At 45.8% G+C, this 21,185-nt stretch overlaps 1 protein-coding gene across 1 annotated transcript in view; it reads left to right on the plus strand.

Moving 5' to 3' along the window:
- The first annotated feature begins 14,202 nt into the window (after window positions 1-14,202).
- The window catches only part of FAM83F (family with sequence similarity 83 member F), a 28,432-nt gene continuing 21,449 nt past the window's right edge, over window positions 14,203-21,185 (plus strand). The window contains exons 1-2 of the mRNA XM_080393012.1: window positions 14,203-14,683; window positions 18,446-18,613. Coding sequence (XP_080249138.1) covers window positions 14,228-14,683; window positions 18,446-18,613 — 624 coding nt within the window. The 5' untranslated portion in view covers window positions 14,203-14,227. The remainder of the gene's footprint in view (window positions 14,684-18,445; window positions 18,614-21,185) is intronic.

Genomic DNA, 21,185 nt, shown 5'->3' on the forward strand with positions numbered 1-21,185 from the left:
AAGTCACCGCTGTGTGTTTAACTCCATGGAGCTATACTGACTTTTACCAGCTGAGGTTCTGCCTTGTTATTCCAGAAAGAGATCATACTTTACTTTGATAAGATCTTCATATAGGGAGCCAAAGGGTGTGGGTAGTGATTTAGTCCTCTTTGAAATTATAATTATAATGTTTCATCTATTTAAAGAATCTCTATATTTACCTGTGTAAGAGAGTCTAATATGGTCAAAGCCTCGTGGTTTTCTTTTCTCATGACTCAGACAAAGCTGACCACAGCTCCAAAGCTCGTCTCAACATACTCTTCATATTATGCTTTATTGTTTCTACCTTCCTTATTTCTGCAGCCTCCAGCTTATTGAAAAAGCTGCTCCAAAAGGTGTTTTTTTTCCAGCCATGTCTGTACAGGGAAAACGTGTCATTTAGGAAAAAGAGCTGGTTAACTTAGAGCTCATTCAGCTCAGTAAATAACTCAAGCTGGTGACAGTAGCGTTACTGTTTCACAGTAAGTGCTCAAGCCAAGCATCCTGCGTGGATCCACGCAGTCCACACAGCGGAAGGGGAGGACACTGTGTGTGGTAGAGGCTCATCTGGTGCAGAGTAATAGACTTCACAGGGGAGTCAGTGAAGAGCAACTATGTTGTACATGTACATAAATGACTATCCCATATAAAGAAGAGCTAACATTTTGAGGAACACAGTGCCCAAGGAGGCTGAAGCCTAGCATATACAAGACGTGTCGTGTTCAGAGAGCATTAACCAAGACTGACTAACCCATTTTTAATGCAGCTCTCTCTTGTTCATGCAAAATTCAAATTTATGTTGAGCATCCTGTTACTTAGAGCGTGGGTGCAAAACTTTCTAATAGGATGTGTACTGCTAGTATAGACAAGGCTTGGCTGGCTCAGCACTGAAACCACATCAACCTCCTATTTGCATCCCACCACTGTCTCCCTTTGCACTCCCACATTAGCTGGAAACTCTTGTCTTCATCATCATACCTTCTCATTCCTTCATCCTGCATCCCCAGCTCAAATGCTTCATTACGATTCCGGAATTCATTCTACAGTGTTCCTAAAGTTCACTGTTCCCACCACCTTCTCTCTCAAGAGTGTGTAGATTAGCTTTCCATTTCATTACACCTATCATGGACATTAGCGTGTACTCTCTTTTTTTGTGTGTGGTGGTTTGGGTTGTTTTAAGTTTTGCTAGTATTATTTTAGTATTTATTCTTACTACTCCCAAGTTGCCATAAGCACTTGGGAATGCTAAATCCAGATCAAGACCATGCTCCCGTACTCCTGGCACTATGGCTGTACGCCAGAACTCTTGCAGCTTCCAGCTAATGATGAGGTGGGTACAGGCAGGTAGACTGGAGTAGCACAAGGAAGAAATGAGGTGGGACAGATCACTGTGAGGCCAAAGCAGCAGGCATTTTTTACTCATCTGAACATCTCAGTATGTGTTATATGAGTAAAGTACTTCTGTCCCTGACTTGAAGTCCCTTTTAAGACTTATTTGTGCTACAGGACCTACAGCAGCCCCTCTGTGCAAGTAGTAACTCCACTGTCGGTGGTCCCTGGTGCCTCTCCCCTCTCACAGCTTTGCTCCCAGTGAAGCGGTGCGGTTTCCCCACATCCAGTGAATGAGGCAGGGGGCAGCTGGACCCCTCCAGACACGGGCAGCCAGTCTCTGTGCTGCGAGTCTGGCACAGCCTTGTCAGCACTGGTGCTCTTCTGGTGGTCTGATCCTTTACCACCCAGGTAAAGACCACCAAGGAAAGAAAAGTCCTTATAATAAAAGACCACTCATCTATGTAAGACCGCAGTTTTTACCTGGAACAATCATTTTGCCTCGCCTTGTGAACTTGTAATTTGTCAACACAGGGCTGGCCTTCCCACCCTGTCTGCACAGCACATGGACACTCAGGTCACAAACTAGTCTGGAAGTTTGGGTCGCTCCTGTGGCATGAATGATTGATTGCAATTAATAAAGGATGAAGCTGAGAGGACCCCTGTGATGCAGAAATCCAGAGTCAGCAGGTTTGGCAGAACTCTGTGAAGTTTCAACCTTGGCATCAATGTCTGTGTCTTCGGAAGCAGCAGCCTGTGCTGACTCAGTGGCAGAGCTCAGACAGCAATTAGAACTATAAAGGTAACATATGCCAACTAGAGGAAAAAAAGAAAAGGGACCGCAGTTGTTCTAAAGCAGAAATGTAGAAAACTGACACAGAAAACCAAATAGATCAAGGACACAACCCTGGCTGGAAAAGCTAAAAATAGTAAAGGATTTTAAGAAAATCTGGACTAGGGAAACTCTAGCAATGATACAGGTTTAACAACATTTTAATTGATACAGAGAAGACCTGTATCAAGTAAACCTGTATCAAGACCTGTATCAAGACCTGATACAGAGAAGGTCCTGGTGTAGGTTTTTATGGAACAAGTAATGTATATTCATCTTGGCAAACTCTGTCCTATGGCTTTGTGCCCAGTCCCACCCAGAACACAAGGGGTGAAAAGACAACAATATGGAAATCATTTGCCTGGACATATCTATTCTGAGAGAGGATTCTCTGTGACAGGTTCAGAAAGTAGGAGGACTGACAAAGGGGCTTCAAAGAGGACAGTTTTCATTGAACCACAACTCCCAAGTCCATGAAGGCCTCAGTGTGATGCTGAATGGAGGACACTGAAATGGGAAGTCACAAAGGGCCAAATCCTTACAAAGCTGTTTATTTTTGCATCCAATTTCTTTATATTAATGGCATCTCATGCCCGTTAGTAGTATCTAATGCCCATTAGATGCAGCGGAGCTCCCTTGCGTAAGTGGGAATTCAGTGTCTAAGTACACTTGGGGATCTGGCCCTCCAAAATGGACCCTGCCAGACCCTGCAGAGTCCCTGGAGCCTCTGCTGTGCAAGGGCTGCTACAGGGGAGTACCACGCTGGACGGGAACAGAACATCCTGTGCCCACAGTGGAAGGGAGTTGCTGCACACAGGATACTTGGGCACAGGCTGCTGACATCCTGAATAAAAGTTAATTACTCATGTCTTCATTTTCGTTCTCTGGCTTTCCCACTAATGTTACTTCCATATTTCTATGGGTTTGTGTGTGCAGCTGCCTGTGGTCCAGAAGGTCTCTTATCTTCCTATCTTGACATCTTGATAGGCAGTAGAACGAGCTGGATAGAGCACTAAGAGGTAATTAGCACTCAAATAGATCAGGAGCTCACTTGGGGGTTGTGCATGACTCTTCCCAACTTCTTGTTAGAAACAAGTGTTGATAGAGAGAGGGCAGTCACCAGGGGTGAAACTGCAAACATGAAATCAAACCTTGGTGGTGCTTCAGAAGAAGTACATGGAGGCAAGGAGGAGTTCATCTTGCGCATTTGTTCATCTACAGGAAAGGGAGGTCATGAAATGCTGCCCAGAAAATACAGAACATGCTGCAGAGCGCTTGCTGTTTGCTTCCTGCACCTCTCCTCCACTGTCCAGGGCAATCCCATGTTCTGAAAAGTTTCCTTTTTGGTGGATGCAATGTGTCAAGCACCTCTCTCCTGTCCTACGGCAAGCTTGCTGGTCCCTTATTTTCAGTATACACTAATATGTATGTAGACTACTGTGTGTATTTGTAGAAGATACAGTTAGTACTTGTTTAGATTTGTGGGTATGTGTTCTTGTTAGGACTTTCATAATTTCTCCTGGAGCTTCCTTATGTGTAAAATGGAGATAATAACATGTAATTACCTACCTTGCAGGGCTGTTGTAAGGACAAATTAACCAATGCTTGTGTGGGTGTTTGCAGATGAAAAGCATGATATTAAGACTAAATATAATGATTGAATGTTACTGAGTAGAGTTTGTATTTCTTATGATTGAATATGAGACGAGAGCACTTTGTAGGTGTTTATTTCTTGTGCAGTGCCAAGTATTTGTGGAAGGTGGGAAACTGGGGGAGCAGAGTTTGGGGTAGGTGTCAAGGGGATGTTTAATGTTAATCTTTAACCTTATAGCCTACTGTCTTTCTCCTTCTCCCAACTAAAGATGATGCTGAACAAGGGACAAGAGAACAGAGGCATGAAATAGGGCCAAAGTTACAAAGGAAGGGAAGGAAAACAAAACACAGTTGAAGATCATGATTTCTAAGAACAAAAACATAAAAACTGAATGAGAAAATAAAAGCTAGGGGAAATGAGGACAGGGAGAGGAAAAAAAAACCTCAGGGATCCATGGTGTTACGTTATCTCAGTACATGGAATTACAAGAAAGTAAACATCAATCTAAAAGACGCATCAGAAAAAGTTGATGGAAGGCATGTGCGGGGAAAGAAAAAGAGAGTGGAATGGGAAGGAAGCAAGAGATGTGTTTAATTATTTTTTTGTTTTGCTTCATTAAGTGTAATGGCATCATTCTTTTATTTCCATTGTGTTGTTGAGAGGTGCTTCTTTGCAAACTTTAAGGACGGTTTCAAGTATTTCAGACACTTTTTCCATGTGTTCCATGGGCAGGCTGGTGAGAGTTAAGGTACGGATGCATTTGTCAACCTGAGAATGGCCCTGTCTGGTTTCATTTGGCTTTCATGCTGTCTCTGGAGAATTACTGGAACAAATTCATTTCTATCGACTTCAGTGAAGCTGCACCAGGAGTCAATCAGACCCATTCTCCCTGCTAAATGCAGCTGCTGCCCTGTGAAGCCCTGATCCATAGTATATTTCAGGTTAAACCTGGAATGTTTTGTGATTAAACACAAAATAAAATAAAACCTAATCTTAATTGTGATGGTCTCTCAGTGAGTATGGTATGTTGGTGTGTGAGCTGCCCAGGGGATTGGCAAGGGGAGGTGGACCATGAGAAGGAGTAAGGGGTAAATAAGCACGACACTGCAGCATTCAGGCAGCAGACTGCCTTTCTTTGCAAATTGTCCTGGGTTGAAATGAAGATCATTGGCAAACATCCCTGCAGAATCCTGTGGCCTGTTTGCCTTTGCTCCCTCTTGTTTGCCCTCTCTCATCTTCACCCTCCCTATCTTCAACATCTCTCTAAATCCAGGATGTCTCCAGTTCTTCACCTGGTCTTTGTTTCACATCTCTTTCTTGCATCCCAAGACTTACTTTGGGCTGACTCACTCTCACCTCAACTCATTGACCTAAATTAATTCTTTGTGTAATTCAACTGACTAAAATTGACGTAAATGGAGTTACATCAGAGCTGAAATTAACCCAGCCTGACTAAAATAGCACCTGCTTTTTCTACCGAACCATTGCTTGTCTCTTCCCCACCTCCACCCACATACCATGATTTTAACATTTCTTTCTCTTCATTGCTCTGTTATCCCACTGCCATGAGCAAGGTGTGCTTTCAGTGGCCAGTGTTGCCCTCTAGCCTCCAGCATCCTGTTCTCCTTTATCCTTACAGCACCGGCTGTCAGTCCCTTTTAACAGCTGAGACTTCCCTGTGTCCAAGTCTATGCAACAGCTTTTCATCTTCCATTGGATTTTGATGTCCTTCTGCACCAGCTGAGTTCAAAGACTGGTTGCAATGGGCACCTCATATGCCTGTAGAAGTTATAGTCTTACTCCAAAGAATTTGCAAGTCAGAGTGCCAAGATGTACAAAGATGAGGAGGGAAGTTTGATGAAGGTGAGGTCGTTTGCCAAAGGTAGCATAGCAGGACAATGGCAGAGCTGTGGATGTCAGACTCACAGCTTATCTTCCTTTTCCATGATAACTTTATGTCAGTATAGCATTTCTCATCTCTCACAACCCCTGTCTCTGGGCCCTCACCTTCACATGGCGGTTAAAGACCTCCGTCACTTTCTCATCTCTGGCTTTCTGACTTCTTTCAGCTTGCCCTTGTAGCCTGCTCATGTTGGCTAGGCGTTCTCCCATCCTCTTGCAAAAACCCTAGGTGTTTGCAGCACACTGCTTTTTGTCTGAGCTGTACTTTATGTTTGGCAGCATGCTCCATCATTCACATCTGGGTATCTCTTAGGGGCAAGGATTTATTCTGTAATTACTCTAGCTTATTTATTATCATGGCATATATATCTGCAGTGTTATGCAAACTGTAAAGGCTTCTAGTTCTAAAGGTTGCCATGGGTGTACCTTGTGTATCTTCCAAATGCTGATGAGCTCAGAACAAAAGGGACTGGGAGGCCACTGAGTAGATGAAAGCAGGGAATCACCCTGATCTAACTTAATTTGCCAGGGCAGTGTTCATAAAAGTAGTTTACCTAGTGCTGCACACAAACAACCCAATCCAAACCTGCCCTCTTCCAGCTGAGTGGATTAATTCCCCAGCATTGCTGTGTAGTCCCACAACAGTATATAGCGGCATGTCCTGGACACCCAGAGCAGGACCCTGTCCATTTCTCATCCTAAATGTCAGGCCTACTCAGTCTTCCATGCTGGGACTCATGTATGGTACTTCTGCTTGTTCTCCTGTCAGTGTCATGACTACCTCTCATTCTGCAACACGGAGAAGCAGCCAGAGCTTCCTGGAGGTGATGGACAGAGGCTGTGATGTTGACTTGCCATGGTGGATTTGGCCCCAAGTTCAGAAGAGCCTTGCTGCAGCTCATGCCCTTCAGATGAAGCCTAGCTGGAAAGCTGCAGTGCTACCTGGTGACCAAGGCCACCAGTACATCCCTCACCTTGCTTGTCAGTGTTACCTCAGGCATTGGCATGAGTGATGTTTGAGCTGTAATTTGCTGTTCACATTGCTCTGCAGTGTTGAAAGAGGATCACAAGGCAATTACCTTACGTGAGAAGATGAAATTACCCCACTACATCCTAGGCACAACTTGCAGGAAGAGTAGAAGGATAAATTAAATGTTTGTGATAAATACAAAATGCTAAGCCATTAGCTGCAGTCCTTCCCAAGATCATCTGCTGTCTAATTCCATTTCCTGCCTTACTGTGGCTTAGGTCAATTGTCAGAACTGGGGGGGGGGGGGGGGGGGAGGAGGGACACAACACACAACGACACATGACCCCAACAGCTATCGCTTCCTCTACTAATTGGCAGCCTCAACAAAGTGGAAGCAGAACCATGGAGACTGGACTCTTTCACCCTGCTTGTCAGGGCAGAGATACTCTGGTGGGGCTGGGGATCTGCTATAGGCTGCACTCTTCCCCAGGGCATCCAGCTGCTTCTCCAACAGAAGAAAATAAGTACAGGAGGGTGCAGAAGGAGGTGTGGGGGTCTGACAAGCAGAAACATGTTACTGAGCCAGCCTTGCTGGAAGACTAAAAGGAAGAATGCTCATGGTCATTCTCAAAGGAAGACTTTTGAAAGATCCCACAAATGCATGGCAGAGCAAATAGAAAAGAGCAGGTGAGGAGGACAGGCTAAACACAAGGAGAGATCTACGGATTCTCCATCATCAGAAGAGGGAAAAAGGAACATAGATAAACTCAGAGCTGTGGCTTATTTCTGCTGCAGCTCCTCCTCCCCTCCCTTCCTCCTGTGGGTTTTGCATGGGGGTGCAGCATGGTAACCTACCACAGCCTCAAAATAAAGAATAATGGCGGACAGTCTGTCTGAAAAATACCCCTCTGGAGAAAGGCATCTCTTAAATATGATGAGATAAAAGTGTTCAGATATTAACAGATGAGAATGGTTTATGAATCTAGATTAGCTCAGAATCCATTTGATTATTTTTAAATCTCTAAGACTGAAAGCTATAAACCTTCTTAAGAGAAATGCCAGTTATTTTAAAATGAGCAGTGAAATCTTGATTAATTGAGTTGCAAAAGAAATGGAGCTAAAAACAGGCACTGGAGGAACATGAGTGCATTATGCATTTGGGTTTTGCTTTTGGAAGAATTCAAAACCGTATCTTTCTGTCAATGCTGATCTGAAATATGATATTCTAAGCCTGAATTCAAGTGCCTATAGACCCAGGGAGGGACGGCCTGGGTCACTGTCCCTGTGGCACTGTCTCAGGACCAAGGCCATCACCATGCTTCAGGCTGGCTGGCATAGAATCTCTTCCCTACTGAAGTCCAAGGTAAGAGTGTCTAGTTTCCCCTTGTGTGGCTTTGGGGTGGCCAGAGTGCACCCCTTCTTGGAGGAACGTTGTAGCCTGGGAAAATGCTGTTGTGCAGTGTCTCAGTCAAGCCGAAGGGTGATTTGGCCACAGCAAGAGCAGAGGCAGAGGATGTTGCCTGGTATGGTTTTTAATGGCCTTAGTTCTGGATTTATAAGGCAAAAATATTAAACAGCATATCTCAAGTGTAACTTCCTCTAAAGTTTTGCTTTCACACCTACATGTCTCTCTGGAAACAGCCTTTCAGGAGGGAGGTCTGGTTGGTTCCTTTTATTTGTTCTCTCTGACTCATGAGAATTACTTGTACCCACTCAATCTGCCTTCACTGGGGCACTGCTGGACAGAAGCACTGGCGAGGGAAAGGTAGGGATCTTCTGGAGCTAGTGTTGCTTCTGATAAGGTCATGGACAGCTAACTTCTGTGTTACATTGCCTCTCTGGATATTTTTAAGCTAAATACACATCAGAGGCCAATGTTTGCTGATCAGTAAAGGGCCTCTTCCAAACCAAATAAATGCACTTCTACCACATCTTAAAATCTAGCTGTATCTGTCTTTATGTTCACGAATCACAATCAACTTGTTCCATCTCCAGCTCTAAGCCTACACTTCAGCCATCTGCATGTCCCCTCAGAGGGTTCCTCTTTTCTGGCCTATGCTGCTCCCTTCACACAGTTTTGCATTTATTGTGGGGCCAAACTGCTTCCTACCTGTTTATTTTTGTATTTTAGGACCAGCATCTGACTTCCCCCCATATTCAAGCTTCACAGTTCTATTCTTTCACCCTCCTTATAAAAAACAGGGCTTCCAATTTTGCCACGGGGTTTTTTTTAAGCATCTTCCAGGGTGGCTAAAACTTGAGAGCGCCTCATCACTGCTTTCCACTGCTCTCCTTTCCTCCACTGATTGTGCAGCTTTTCAAATTAATTTGTTCACTCTTGGACACGTCATGTCTCCCTGCATCCTCTCCCCTGACTTCCTCTTATCCACCACACAGCACTGGAACATCTTGTCCTTGTCATCAGCATGTAACTCCATCTCCCACCTCATCTTGCTTCACTGGCTGGTGACCTGCTCCACCATATCAAGATTGCCCCATTAATTGCTTCCTGCCAGTCTGCTCCTCATCTCTCCAGCCTCTGCCTGGAACACCCACCCCAGGCTTCCCTCTGTACTCCACTCCTCTTCCCATCAACTCTCAACTGAGTATTTGCTTCTCCAAAGAGTCAGTAGCCATGCACACTGACAGGTAGGTGGCCAGTACACAGGTAAGTACACAATGGTGTAGACTTGTTGCTGCCTTAACTTGCTGGTGCCCCCATTCCTTGGTGTTCCTTTGTCTACACAGCACACTGTGATTTGAGAGCTACATAATTAAAGCTGCAATTAAGCACCCAATTCAGATACTGCATTGCTGATTCCTCACTGTTTTCTTTAGCAAGAGCTTCCATTCAAGATTTATTTGGCTCAAGCGCAAAGGGACTTTACAGCTATGTTCTTTTTTTTTTTTTCTCCTCTTGCAGGAGAAACCAAACTAAATATAGGTGATATAGGTTTGGTGGTTTATTTTTTAAGCTCTTCCCTGTAGGAGTCCTGTGAAGTGGAGTAGTATTTTCTTGATTTTACAGATCAGGAACTGAGACACAGCAGATGACTTGGCCAAGGCCCCACAGAGTAGTTCAGCTGAATTCTGAATTGCAAACAGGTTTGAGTCCTTGCCTATATGGGAGTTGAAAGATTAAGCAAGAGACCTGGGTCAGCTCTATTCCTTACAGGAAACCACCTCAAACTGATGCCCTGTGAATGGGAGCAGCCACGGAAAACCGCTAAAGGCCTTTCTGTGCATGCTCAGTCAGCAAATACCTTGCTGCAAGAAATGAGCCTATGAACACAGTTGTTCCTTTCTGCTCTCTTCAGAACACTCCCTTACCTATTTACTCTCACATGGAAACAACAGCTGAAAAACTGAGTGGGAGGCCAGAAGCACTTGACTCAGTTGCGGCAATTCTTCAATTCAGCAGCTAGGTTTTCTCCCTGAGGCAGTGTAATATGACAGAAAGGAAGCATCTGAAAGCATTTCTTCATCCTCCAGATTGCAGTCTGTCACTGCTGCTTCAGAAGTGACACACCTACCTTCCACCGCCGGCAGCTCTTTGGGTCACTGGAGGGAGAACAGTGAAGGCAAATGCTTCTTCCTCTGCACCCTGAAATCACTTTGTTTCAGGCTTTTTTAGCTCTGCCAATACTTGGACGTGACTAATGCACCCATTCCTGTACCGGGTTGGCAGCCTGTGCAAATGAAATTTCAGACTTGGGACAAGCAGATGCAGCTTGCTGCACGTGTAATAGTCTTCCCACAAACTCCTGGATCCCAGCTGCAGAGAAGAGAATCAAGAAGATGCAATCTCCACCAAGCCTTTGCAAGTCTTGCTGTGGTGCCAGCCCGCACAGGGAAGGAGTGTAGTGTTTAGTAACAAACATAACACAGGCACCTATTTATTTACTCTTCCATTTCAAGAGAGCAAAGCCCCATCAGCTCAGGCTAACCTGCAACTGGGACACTGAGAAATGGAAAACACTGTTGTGTCCTCCATCCCATAAACTATCCTATTTTCTTTGCAAAGCTCATTTTTAACCAGTTGCTGCTTTTTATGGAGAGGGAAAAAAAATTAAAATAAAAAAAACCACCATGAAAAAAACCCAAACAAACCACAAAACAAAATCCCAAAGGTAGTATGGTTGATCGGAGACATTTTGGTAAATCATGCTGTTTTGTTTTGGAGGATACCGCGCCTCAAAAAAAGGCTTCTACTATACCGCTCTCAACCATTTTATCACAAAATGATACTATGATACTTTCTTTTTAATATCTACCCCGCTTTTTACTCCTGTTTTGCATGTAGATGCTGACTGCCCTTGGGAGAAATAAGATGTAGGTGAGATGGAAGGCATCAGAATTTTTTCCCTAAAGAGCTGAGCACCCAAAGATTTATAACAAGAGCTTGTAGCAGTGTATGTCACAAGAAAAACACTGCTGGAAAATTTATCAAAGAATATATCATGAGGTGGGCTGAAATTACACAGGAAGGACTGGCAAGAGAGATGTATGCTCAGGACAAGTGCAGTTACAATTAATGCTAAATATAAGGTGTCATAATCTTTATCTAATGCACAACCTGCACTGCCTCGCAAAGGAAAGTGAAGCAATTAGGCCCAAGTAACCAGAATATACGTGGGAGGTGTTTGAAGGCAGATTTAAAACGCTGTAATGGGTTTGGAGGGAGGGTTACAAATACCTATTTCCTGACAGGTTAGTTTACATCCTTTGGAAAACGTTTTGGAACCAGACCAGAAAAGTAAGCAAGACCTTAACCAGGACTTGGCTGGGACGACACCCAAACAAAGGTGAAAAGCAAAGAGACCCAACCCTGCCTACACACACACAGCCTCTCCAGCGAGCAATCCCTGCGAACAAGATAAATCAAAGGACTGATAGTGTAGTTCTGCATGGATTTGCTACTGCCTCAGCCCAATTCAAAAGCAGCCTTCCCCTTTCTTCTTTCTCTTGAGCCAGTGCAAAGGGCAGAGAGGAAAACCTGAGCTGAAACAATAATGACCCTCTTCGAGAGTGGAAACTGGAATTCACTCCTTGCTCCCAGAGGGGCAGGGCCAGGCACAAGTATTTCCCCCCACTCTGCCTGCCACGTTTCTCCGGTCCCGAGGGGTTGGGTAACCTATGTGACTGAGAGGGCAGTTTGTTTGCACAGCCCTTTTTACCAGTCTTTGAGGTGAAGCTGTCAGCCGGATGGTCAGGGTGTATTGCAAGGGACTGAATCATCAGATCTTATAAAAACTTCATATAGGAAATATGCGTGGTTGGAACGTATTGCTGCAAGAATGGGGAGTGGGCACAGGACACGTGCATGTGTTGGGAAAGGGTCTCTCAGCTTTTGCACAGTTCCTTGCCCCTATTTATCATATCAACACACAGACACACTTTGTCTTCTAGAGTGAGAGATAGGGGGTAAACATTTCATCACAACAAACTGAAAAATCTCTGCTGCTTTTACTCAGATATGGGAAATGTTCGCTTGCTTTTAAATATAAAACTAAACATACATTTGTGAACCTACTGTTGCTTTCATGTGGGAGCCTTAGCTGAACACAAAGGATTACATTGTGTAGCTGTGAATGAATAGAGCACCTAGGATTAAAGAGATTTTGTTTATCCACACATGAAATAGCAGAACTGATGGCAGCCTCTGGTACAGAAAAAAACCCACCAAGTAGTTTAGTGAGCACTGGAACTAACAAAGCTGCATCTGCTGTGTGTTTGTATATTGTGGTTCATAGACCGGGGTGTCAAAGATGGCATAAACTTCATTTGAAGCTTTTCATACAGATCAGGAACTTATTAGTGTTTTCACTTTTATGAAAAATCTGAAATCTAATAAGGCATGAACCCACACTGCAACTTTCCCTGTCGGGGACTGTGATAGGGTCTTCTTTTTTGCTATCAGGCCACTTATTTTCACAAAATCTGTAGGAATATAATTACGCTCCTGCCAAACTTGTTCAAAATCAGCCAGTGGGTTCAAAAGTTATTAGAGAGATGGACAGACAGGCAGACAGATGCAGACACCATGGCCATGTAAGTCTCATTTCCATCAGAAATCAGGCTAAAAGAACCTATATTGAAATTAATTATTAAAGGAGACGATAGGCAGAGGATTAGACCTCTGCAAAGTGCAATTTCAAATTTTAACTGAATTTCATGCTAGGAAAAGCTACTGAGGACAGTCTGGAATACTAAAATTCTCCCTTCTACCTGAAGAAAAGGAAAAGCACTGGATGAGCTTCAGTGCCCCACATCATCCTTGGACTTCTAAGTCCAAGAGGGCAGGTGATTGCTGATAGAGAGGAGACAAATAGCAGCTCCAGCAGCTACACTGTTGCTTTCTGTACAAGTGAGCATTTTGGACTAATCACATACGCAAATTCCTGCAAATGCCTCTGAATGTTTTACTTCACCACTGCCTTGTCTGTCTTCATCCCCGTTTCCTTGCCCATCCCTGCCAGCTCGCTCCCTGGGCTGCAAGGTAGAAGCACTGCTTTTTATCTTTTGCCTATGCACCGTAAACTGCAGTGGGCCTGAATCTTCATTAGGGCCCCTAGCAGCTATCGCATGCCACGCAAAAATCATAATTCAACATTACAGCCCCTGCCCTCTCAGCTGGGACACGTGCATTGAGCTGGGGGTATTTATTCACACTCCCAGCCAGAGACTGGGAGCAGGGCTGGTTTATTTCCAGCTCTGACACCAGCCTGCTGGGTGGCCTCGGGCAAATCGCTCACCTTCCCTGTCAGGGAGCTGGGAACCCACCGCCTGCTTGTCTGGAGTGGCCGAGCTGCTGCCGCTGCTGTGTGAGTGGGTTGGCAGAGGCTGGCTGAGAGCCAGCTGCGGCCAGTGGACCACGGCTTGTGGCCACCACGGTGCTCTGCCCACATCCCTGGCCCCACTCGTGTCCCCCGTTTCCCCACAAGCGCCCCTCAAGTGGCTGCCACATCTGAAAAAGGAGGACACCCCCTGCCCCCGAAACAGACTTTGACATTTGCACCCCAAAATACACCTGTGGCCCAGGCCTGGTGCTCCTCCAAGTTCTGTGGTCAGTGCCCTCGGTGCCAGCCATGCCAGGGGGCCGGGGTTATACACGAGTGCGAAAGGGGCAGGCTGAGGGGACAGCCGTGTCCCCGGGGCCCGGGGTTATGCACGAGTGTGAGGGGCAGGGTGAGGGGACAGCCGTGTCCCCGGGGCCCCGGGTTATACACGAGTGTGAGGGGCAGGCTGAGGGGACAGCCGTGTCCCCGGGGCCCCGGGTTATACACGAGTGGGAGAGGGGCAGGCTGAGGGGACAGCCGTGTCCCCGGGGCCCGGGGTTATGCACGAGTGGGAGAGGGGCAGGCTGAGGGGACAGCCGTGTCCCCGGGGCCCGGGGTTATGCACGAGTGCGAGAGGGGCAGGCTGAGGGGACAGCTGTGTCCCCCAGGGCCGGGGCGGCGCAGGGCGGCGCGGCCGCCCCACCCGTCGGGGCGGGCTCGGGCAGGCCAGGTGAGGCGCTCCCGGCTCTGCCCTTCCCTCCTCTCACAGCCCTCGGCCAGCCGGCGCTGCGGTTGCCGGCGCTATGGCGGAGTCCCAGGTGCTCCTGCTGGATGAGCTGCACGTCAACGAGAAGGTGACGGAGGCCCAGGCCCGCTTCTACTACAGCGAGGAACAGCGCCGAGCCCTGGAGGCGCTGGTGACCCGGGGCGAGGCGGCCTATCGGGAGGCGCTGAGGAAGGAGCAGCTCCGCGACTTTCTCTCCAGCCGGGAGCTGCAGGCCCTGCGGGGCAGCTGGCGGGGGTATGACGACCCCCGGGAGGGCGGCAAGGTGGCCCGGGGGCCCGGCGGTGAGACCCTCTCGCTGGCCTACTGGCCGGAGTGCTCGGACACAGAGGTGCCCCCGTTGGACTTGGGCTGGACCGACAAAACCTTCTACCGGGGCATCAGCAGGGTGGCCCTCTTCACACACCCCCGCAAGGAGGAGAGCGCGCCGCACCTGAAGGAGGTGGTGCGGGAGATGATCCAGCAGGCGCAGAAGGTAGGGCCCGGCCGCCGCTCGACGCGGGTGCCCTCGGCGGGGCCACCGCTGCCCGCCCACCTGCCCCCCCGGGCCGGGGGTGCCTGGGCACAGGGCCTGGCTGGGGGGCACATGGGTGGGGGGAGGCCGGAGCCCGCTGTGGCCGGGCTTCCCTCGCCGTGGGCCCTCCAGTGGGTCGGCATCCATCAGGAGGGGCTCGTTCTGCCGTTTGTTGCCAGTGACCTTACGATTTGCCAAAGCTGATGCCTGGGATGGGGTTAAACCCCTGCACACCCGCCCCCTAAACTGATTCCCTACCTGTGGTTTGCTTTGTCCTGTCCCAGTCTGATTCCCTGGCTCAGGGGAAGGCAGACCATGATGCTGTTACAGCCACCCCTCCTGTACATGCAGGTACCCCTAGTTAAACACAGGGCATCGAATTTTTTTATGGGGTGGTGGGTTTGGGGTTTATTTATTGTGGTCTCAACATCATCCAGCCTGGACAGCAAGCAGCCAGAGTCCAGACATGTGGCTGTGCCTCCTTTGGCCCAAAAGGACTGTTTGTGGTGACAGGGCACCTCGGGCAAGAAAACAAATCAGGTGCGATGCTACAAAAGCTCACGTTGAATAGATGGGGGCAATGACGAGGTTTTTCTAGGTGTGGGTGAAGTTTCCAGGCAAGACCACCCAGGAAAAGATCCCCTTCAGAGCTGACATTCCCCCTGGGGAAAGGGTATAACATAAGAAACTTAATTCCTGCTCTTGGTTTTGCTGCTTTCTGTTCTTTCTACTTCCTCATTCAGCAGTTATTTCCTTCTTCACCTGCCCCCACCCCACCAGCACAACTTTTGCAGACTCATTAAGACCAAATCCGCTTGGAAACACAGAAAACTTTCCAGAGAGGCATTAATCCAGCATGTGATCTCCTCGCCTCTCTGCTTGCAGAGGTACATGCACAACCCATAATCCGGTTCAGCAACTGGTGTGATCAGTTGTATAGAAGACTCAGAAACTGTTAAATCCTTACACTCTTGTTTTAGTGGGACTTCACATCCTTTTTGCACTGCCACAAATGCTTCTACAGACTATACAAGGACTGGGAAACTTAGCTCTTTTCAGTAGCTGTGCCTGGCACCTAAAAGTAATTAATTCCTTTGTAGATTTTTATTTTGTTACTGGCTGGATGAACTGTGCCCCTCCTAGCCCAAAGGTAGTTTCACCTTTAACAGCCATTTGAGCGCTTAATGGTCCTTTTCATAGATAACGGCCTCTTGTGTTCAGCTGACCTGGCTAGCAAAAAAAGTCTCTGGGTAGCAGCTTTTCGTTCAGCAGATGAGAATGGGTTTTGTTGGGTTGGGTTTTTTTGAGGGAGGTCTAAACAGATACTGGTAATATGTGGCACATGTCTGTGGGTGGCTTATCATTAGTGTTTTATAAACATACGTTAATGAAGCTACCTTGCTGCAATGAGATTGGCAAGTTAATGCTTGCCAATCTTCAAATATCTATGAAGAGCTAGGCACACCTATGGGCCCTATAGATAAGTTTATTATCCATGATAGGTAAAGGAATGGGGAAAACCTTGCAGGAGTAGACAAGACACTCGTGCTCTGACTTGTTGTATTTGGGAATGCTCCTAAGTAATTATGACAGACCACCAGCTGTGGCAGGGGTTTGAGAAGACTAAAACAACAACAGGCGTGGGTCACCCACTGCATGTTTTGCTGGCTTGGAAGTGCCTTCTGCAAGGCAGCTCATTTGCTTTTTGTTCAGGACTGCAGTTTTCATGCATTTAGTCCACAGTCTTGCAAAGAAGCCTGAACTGACCCAGGGCCCCAAAGCCTGGAGGGAACCATCTCTTCATCTTGCAAGGCCAGTACTAACAATTAATGGTTTGTCTGGGATATGGTATAATTTCTGCAGTCATTGGACTCATTGCAAATGGAGGGGATGGAAAGGAAACAAGTTCACACTTTTTAAAAGGTATCTATTCTTGATCAATTCCTTATGTGGATGTTCTTACTTCAAATGAATATTCTCTGGTGTTCTTGCTCCTTGGTAGCTACATCCATACCACACTGTGTGGAGGGGAGAGGGAGCTTAACAGGCCTGAAGTAATGCATGAACTGTTCATGCCTTTAATTATAATCTGCCTGTATATGAAGTTGTTCAGGAATAAAGTAGCTCAGGTTCACTGTATTTTAATTTTCAGAGGTTCTGGTAACATTCCCTGCATCTTGCTGCTTTGTGCTGGGAAGTGAGAACCTAGGCAGGACCTGAAATCCACTTCCACCTAGCAGAAGTTATTGAGGGACTTGCTATTAGTATAATGTAGTTCCACCATAGTTCACCTGTGTCAGGAACCTACATGTTAATGAGGAGCGTAAACACAATGTCAGCTCTTTTTTTCTTTTTCTAACAAAGAAAGGCTTGTGTAAGCACTGTTGACAGATGAAGACTGACGGAACAGACGTGTTGGTTGTTGTTGGCCATACAAGCAGAGACTCAGCAAACACAGTAGGGGACATTTACTGTGGCATCGCTTTCCCAAAAGCAATTTATTCAAGGGCATTTTTCAAAGGAAAGGTCTCTGATGAGATTTATTCCCCCTTCCATAGGGGGTTCCTGCAACTTGAGCCTGCACCTCTTCCAAACTTCAAGTGAAGAAAATCCAACTGTTCGATCCAGTCTTCAGCTCCATTCACACCTGTATGTGCCATCCCCAGCACAGCTTGGCTTGTGACTGACCTCAGCACCTGGGTAATTAAAATTTGGGCAACTATATTCCCAGCATACTGTCACCATGAGAACTCTGACCTGGCAAGTTGACGTTTCCCAGCAAGACTAGGAAAGCAGTAGTTTTCCTCATTCATAACCTTTCAAATTTGGGGAGAATAACTTTTTTGGGGCAGAAAACTGAATTGATATTTCTAATGGTGTAAAAGATGCAGAAAGGGAGAGAAAGACAAAACACGTAAGATCAGCATTAAAGTTGCCTGTAACCTTCTTGGTTTTCTTGTTACTCATCCTATGAATGTTCAGGCTTGTCTGTCACGTTAGTGCAACTTCTTGTTTTTATGTAAAAGCTATACCTGGAAAGAGGGATTAGTTTTATACCAGAAAAAATGTACATGTCAAGAGAGGGAACAATCATTTTGCCTCTAAATCTTGAACACACACCCCAGTCCCTTCCTGACAAATATGAGGTGTTTATGCTCCATAAGACATTTCTCGGGAAGACAACCCCGAGAGCAGACTTCTTGCAGGGAACTGGGGAAAAAGGAAAATAAAATTCTTGTTGTCTGCACTGTGCACCATGGCTGAGGATTCAGTCCCCGATTCCTCTGCACATTCATTCTTCCATTACTCATCTTCTGATTAAGTGTTAGAGCTGTGTTTTTCACTCTTCTTTTTCAATGTGTTTTCTTCTTTAAGTGGATCCCTACAGAGGCAACAAAAGTTTCACAATACAGAGGAAAAGCTAGGTATGTGGCTTTGGCATTCCTCAGGCTGCTGAAATAAGCCATCACCCCCTAGAAGAAGGAGAACCCACAAAGACATCTGTTAAGTTCCTTCCAAAGTGCAGCAGGAGCCAAGCCAGAAAATTACAGGATTATTGGTAGTGCTTAGGCATGTACATCCCTGTACTTTTGTCTCCCCTGTATCCTCTTCTTCCATATTCTGGTATCAGTGATCTCCTTTATTTTGTACCAGAGTGATGGGCCTCCCTTTCATTTCCTAATATTTTATTCAATTGTCTGTCTACTGTCTTTTTATTTCCAGATTATTGCAGTGGTCATGGATGTATTTACAGACAGGGACATCTTCCGTGACATTGTTGATGCAGCATATAAGCACTGGATTCCTGTCTATATAATCCTAGATGAGGAAGGTGTGAAGCTCTTCCTGGAAATGTGCAGATGCCTTGACCTCAGTGACTTGCAGATACGGGTAAGATATTCAATACCAAACCGTTATCTCCTGCAGATCATTGGCCTTTTTCAGTGGTAATAAATCTTGGAATTCACTTTGACAGGCAAACACATCTCTTCCTCCCTACAAGTCACATCACAGTACTTAGGCAGGGGGTGATGGAACATAGAGGAATAAGACAGTGGCTTGCTAATACAGAAGGAAAGAGAAAGGAAAGATTTGATTTTTTTGCCTTTCACCTGAGACTGAGGTCTGTGTAGTTTCCTGGCTTTTGTGACCTAAAAATTCATGTTTGGGAAGAAAATGGTCTGAGGAAATTCTTGTGGGTCTGCCACACAAAGATTCAACCCAGAGTCCAGAGTAGCTCTTCAGAGTTCTTATCTGCATGGATCCCAGTTATAGGACACATACACTCTGTGAAATCAAGACTTCCCTACCCAGCTGTGATTATCTGGGGGTGAATGAGCTTGTAGTCCTCCTTTCCTTGACAACATAAGGGACTGAGGAGCGTAGCTGCTCCCCAGTTCCGTATTAGAGTGTGCCTTCATACAGCACACAGAGCACAGCATAGTAGTCAGCCTGGCTTAGCTGGCAGAAGCAGCTTCAGTAGGATCTCATTTCATTACAAAGAGACTGAAATCCCTTGTGTGTTTATAGTTAGTATTGTATTCCTTGCATTTTTCATGTTTTTTTAGTCACTGTCACTACAACAGTCTTGTTCTGAATAGTGGAAAAGTTGCTAGGTTGGAAACAACCTATGGGATGCCAGACTCACTGTTCTTGTGATCCGGCTGTTCTTCTGAGCAGTGGAAAAAAAACCCAAAAGTGCCTTTTTGCCTGGAGGAAGGGCAGATCTTCCATAAACAGTCAATTAATAATTAAAAAAAGAAAACCAAACAAAGCCACAACCAAAACTCAAAAAGCTCTGAAGGTTATAAAGGCTCGTATTAACCATTTTAGGAGAACCATCTTAAACCTGGATGAAAATTACTTGCATATATCTGAACAGTGCTCCTCTGAACTACCTCTCTGCTTCTGAGTTTCTGGACTTTATCAAAAAAGACATCCAGCCAAGCAGCTTTCTCATCTTTCTCCAAAACAGAGATGGAAGTTTCTTTCCTCTGGTGTCTTTGAAAGCAAGACATGCACATCATTATAATAGACCTGTTTCGAGCTTCAGGGGTATTCTGTAGCCTAGGCTCAAGTGTATTTGGTACAAAACTGTGAAATCACAGCAGTGGTTCCATTTGCTCCAGTACCTGTTTCCCAATACTTTTTGTCATCATGTGCAGGAACGATGCCTTCAGTACTGCGTATTTTAACTCCTGGATAGAGTGAATAAAAAATGACCTGGCATTTTAGAAATAAGTTACAATGCTATTGGAGATGTGAGTTCCTTTTTGTCTGCCTTCTCCATCTTTAAACAGTAAGTGATCCCCTTCTTCTCTTCATCTTACCTCTTTCTCTGTAGGCATCTACACAGACTTTACATTTCAAAACCAGTCACTACAGTCACACGCTACAGCAGTGACTAGGTCCTGCAGCAGCCTAGTTGCATTACCCTTTCCGAAGAGGAAGAGTTTGAACTGATGCCATCAAAAGCAGGAGAAAACTCTTTTGTGTCCCTTCTGTGCTTCCCTTCTCTCACTGCAGGCCTTGCTGTGTTTTTCATTAGGCTCCTTCAGCTAAAAAAATCCAAATACAAGCTGAGCTGAAGGAAGTCCACTGAGAAGAACTTTTTAATGTCATTCTTTGACCTAGTCCTTCGCTCTTCTGCAGAGCTCCAGCCCCCAGAGTGCTGTCTTTCAACTTTCCCCGCTCTTTTCCCATCTATCTCATACTGTATCTTAAATTCAACTTAAGGTTGTTGTATTCCTGTTCCAAAATGGATAGCGCTTTAGTTAATCTTGTTAAGCTCAATGCAATTTATTCCTTTAAATGGTACTATGGAAGGACTGGGAAGAGCCTTCTTGTGAGGGGAAGACAGGTCATTTGCCTCTCAGGGAAGATGATGTCTTAGTATCCTGCCCAAGGCTGCCTTGGATGTATCTATGCTGCTGCTTGGGTCAGTATGGCAGAAATCATCATATAGTGATTCCCCTGAAGCCAGGTTTTAGATACCCAAGGAATCTTAAGAAAAGCTAAAGTTTCCCCTTGAGGACTCCCTCCACCCCCATGTCATTGATGTAATGTGTCAAGAGTTGTTTTGAACTTTCAGTGTTGAAGACCCAGATTTAAAGCAACAAAGCAAGTTGGGCCTCTGGTCTTGTTCAGGCAGAATTATTTTGTCCTACCCTTCTTGATCACAGAGGATGTTGGAATTGCTGAGGAAGAATGAGAAACTCTAGTGCAGTTAACTATCATTCACCCATTTCGTATTTATGACATGTCTTTCTCCTAACATCTGCTTTGATGTCTGAGTTTCTTCTACAGATTTTCAGCAACAGGGAAAAGATTCTTTCCTTACACTGTCTTTTTGTGTAATCATTGTGTTTTCTTCTAAAAGATTTTCACCAATGGGCCACAGTTTGTCAGCAAAGGAATTGTGTACTCTTCCTTCACACCCTTCTTCCCACTTGCCTTCAAAATA

Source organism: Falco punctatus (assembly GCF_963210335.1).
Source record: "Falco punctatus genome assembly, chromosome: 6".
NCBI classification, from domain to species: Eukaryota; Metazoa; Chordata; class Aves; order Falconiformes; family Falconidae; genus Falco; species Falco punctatus.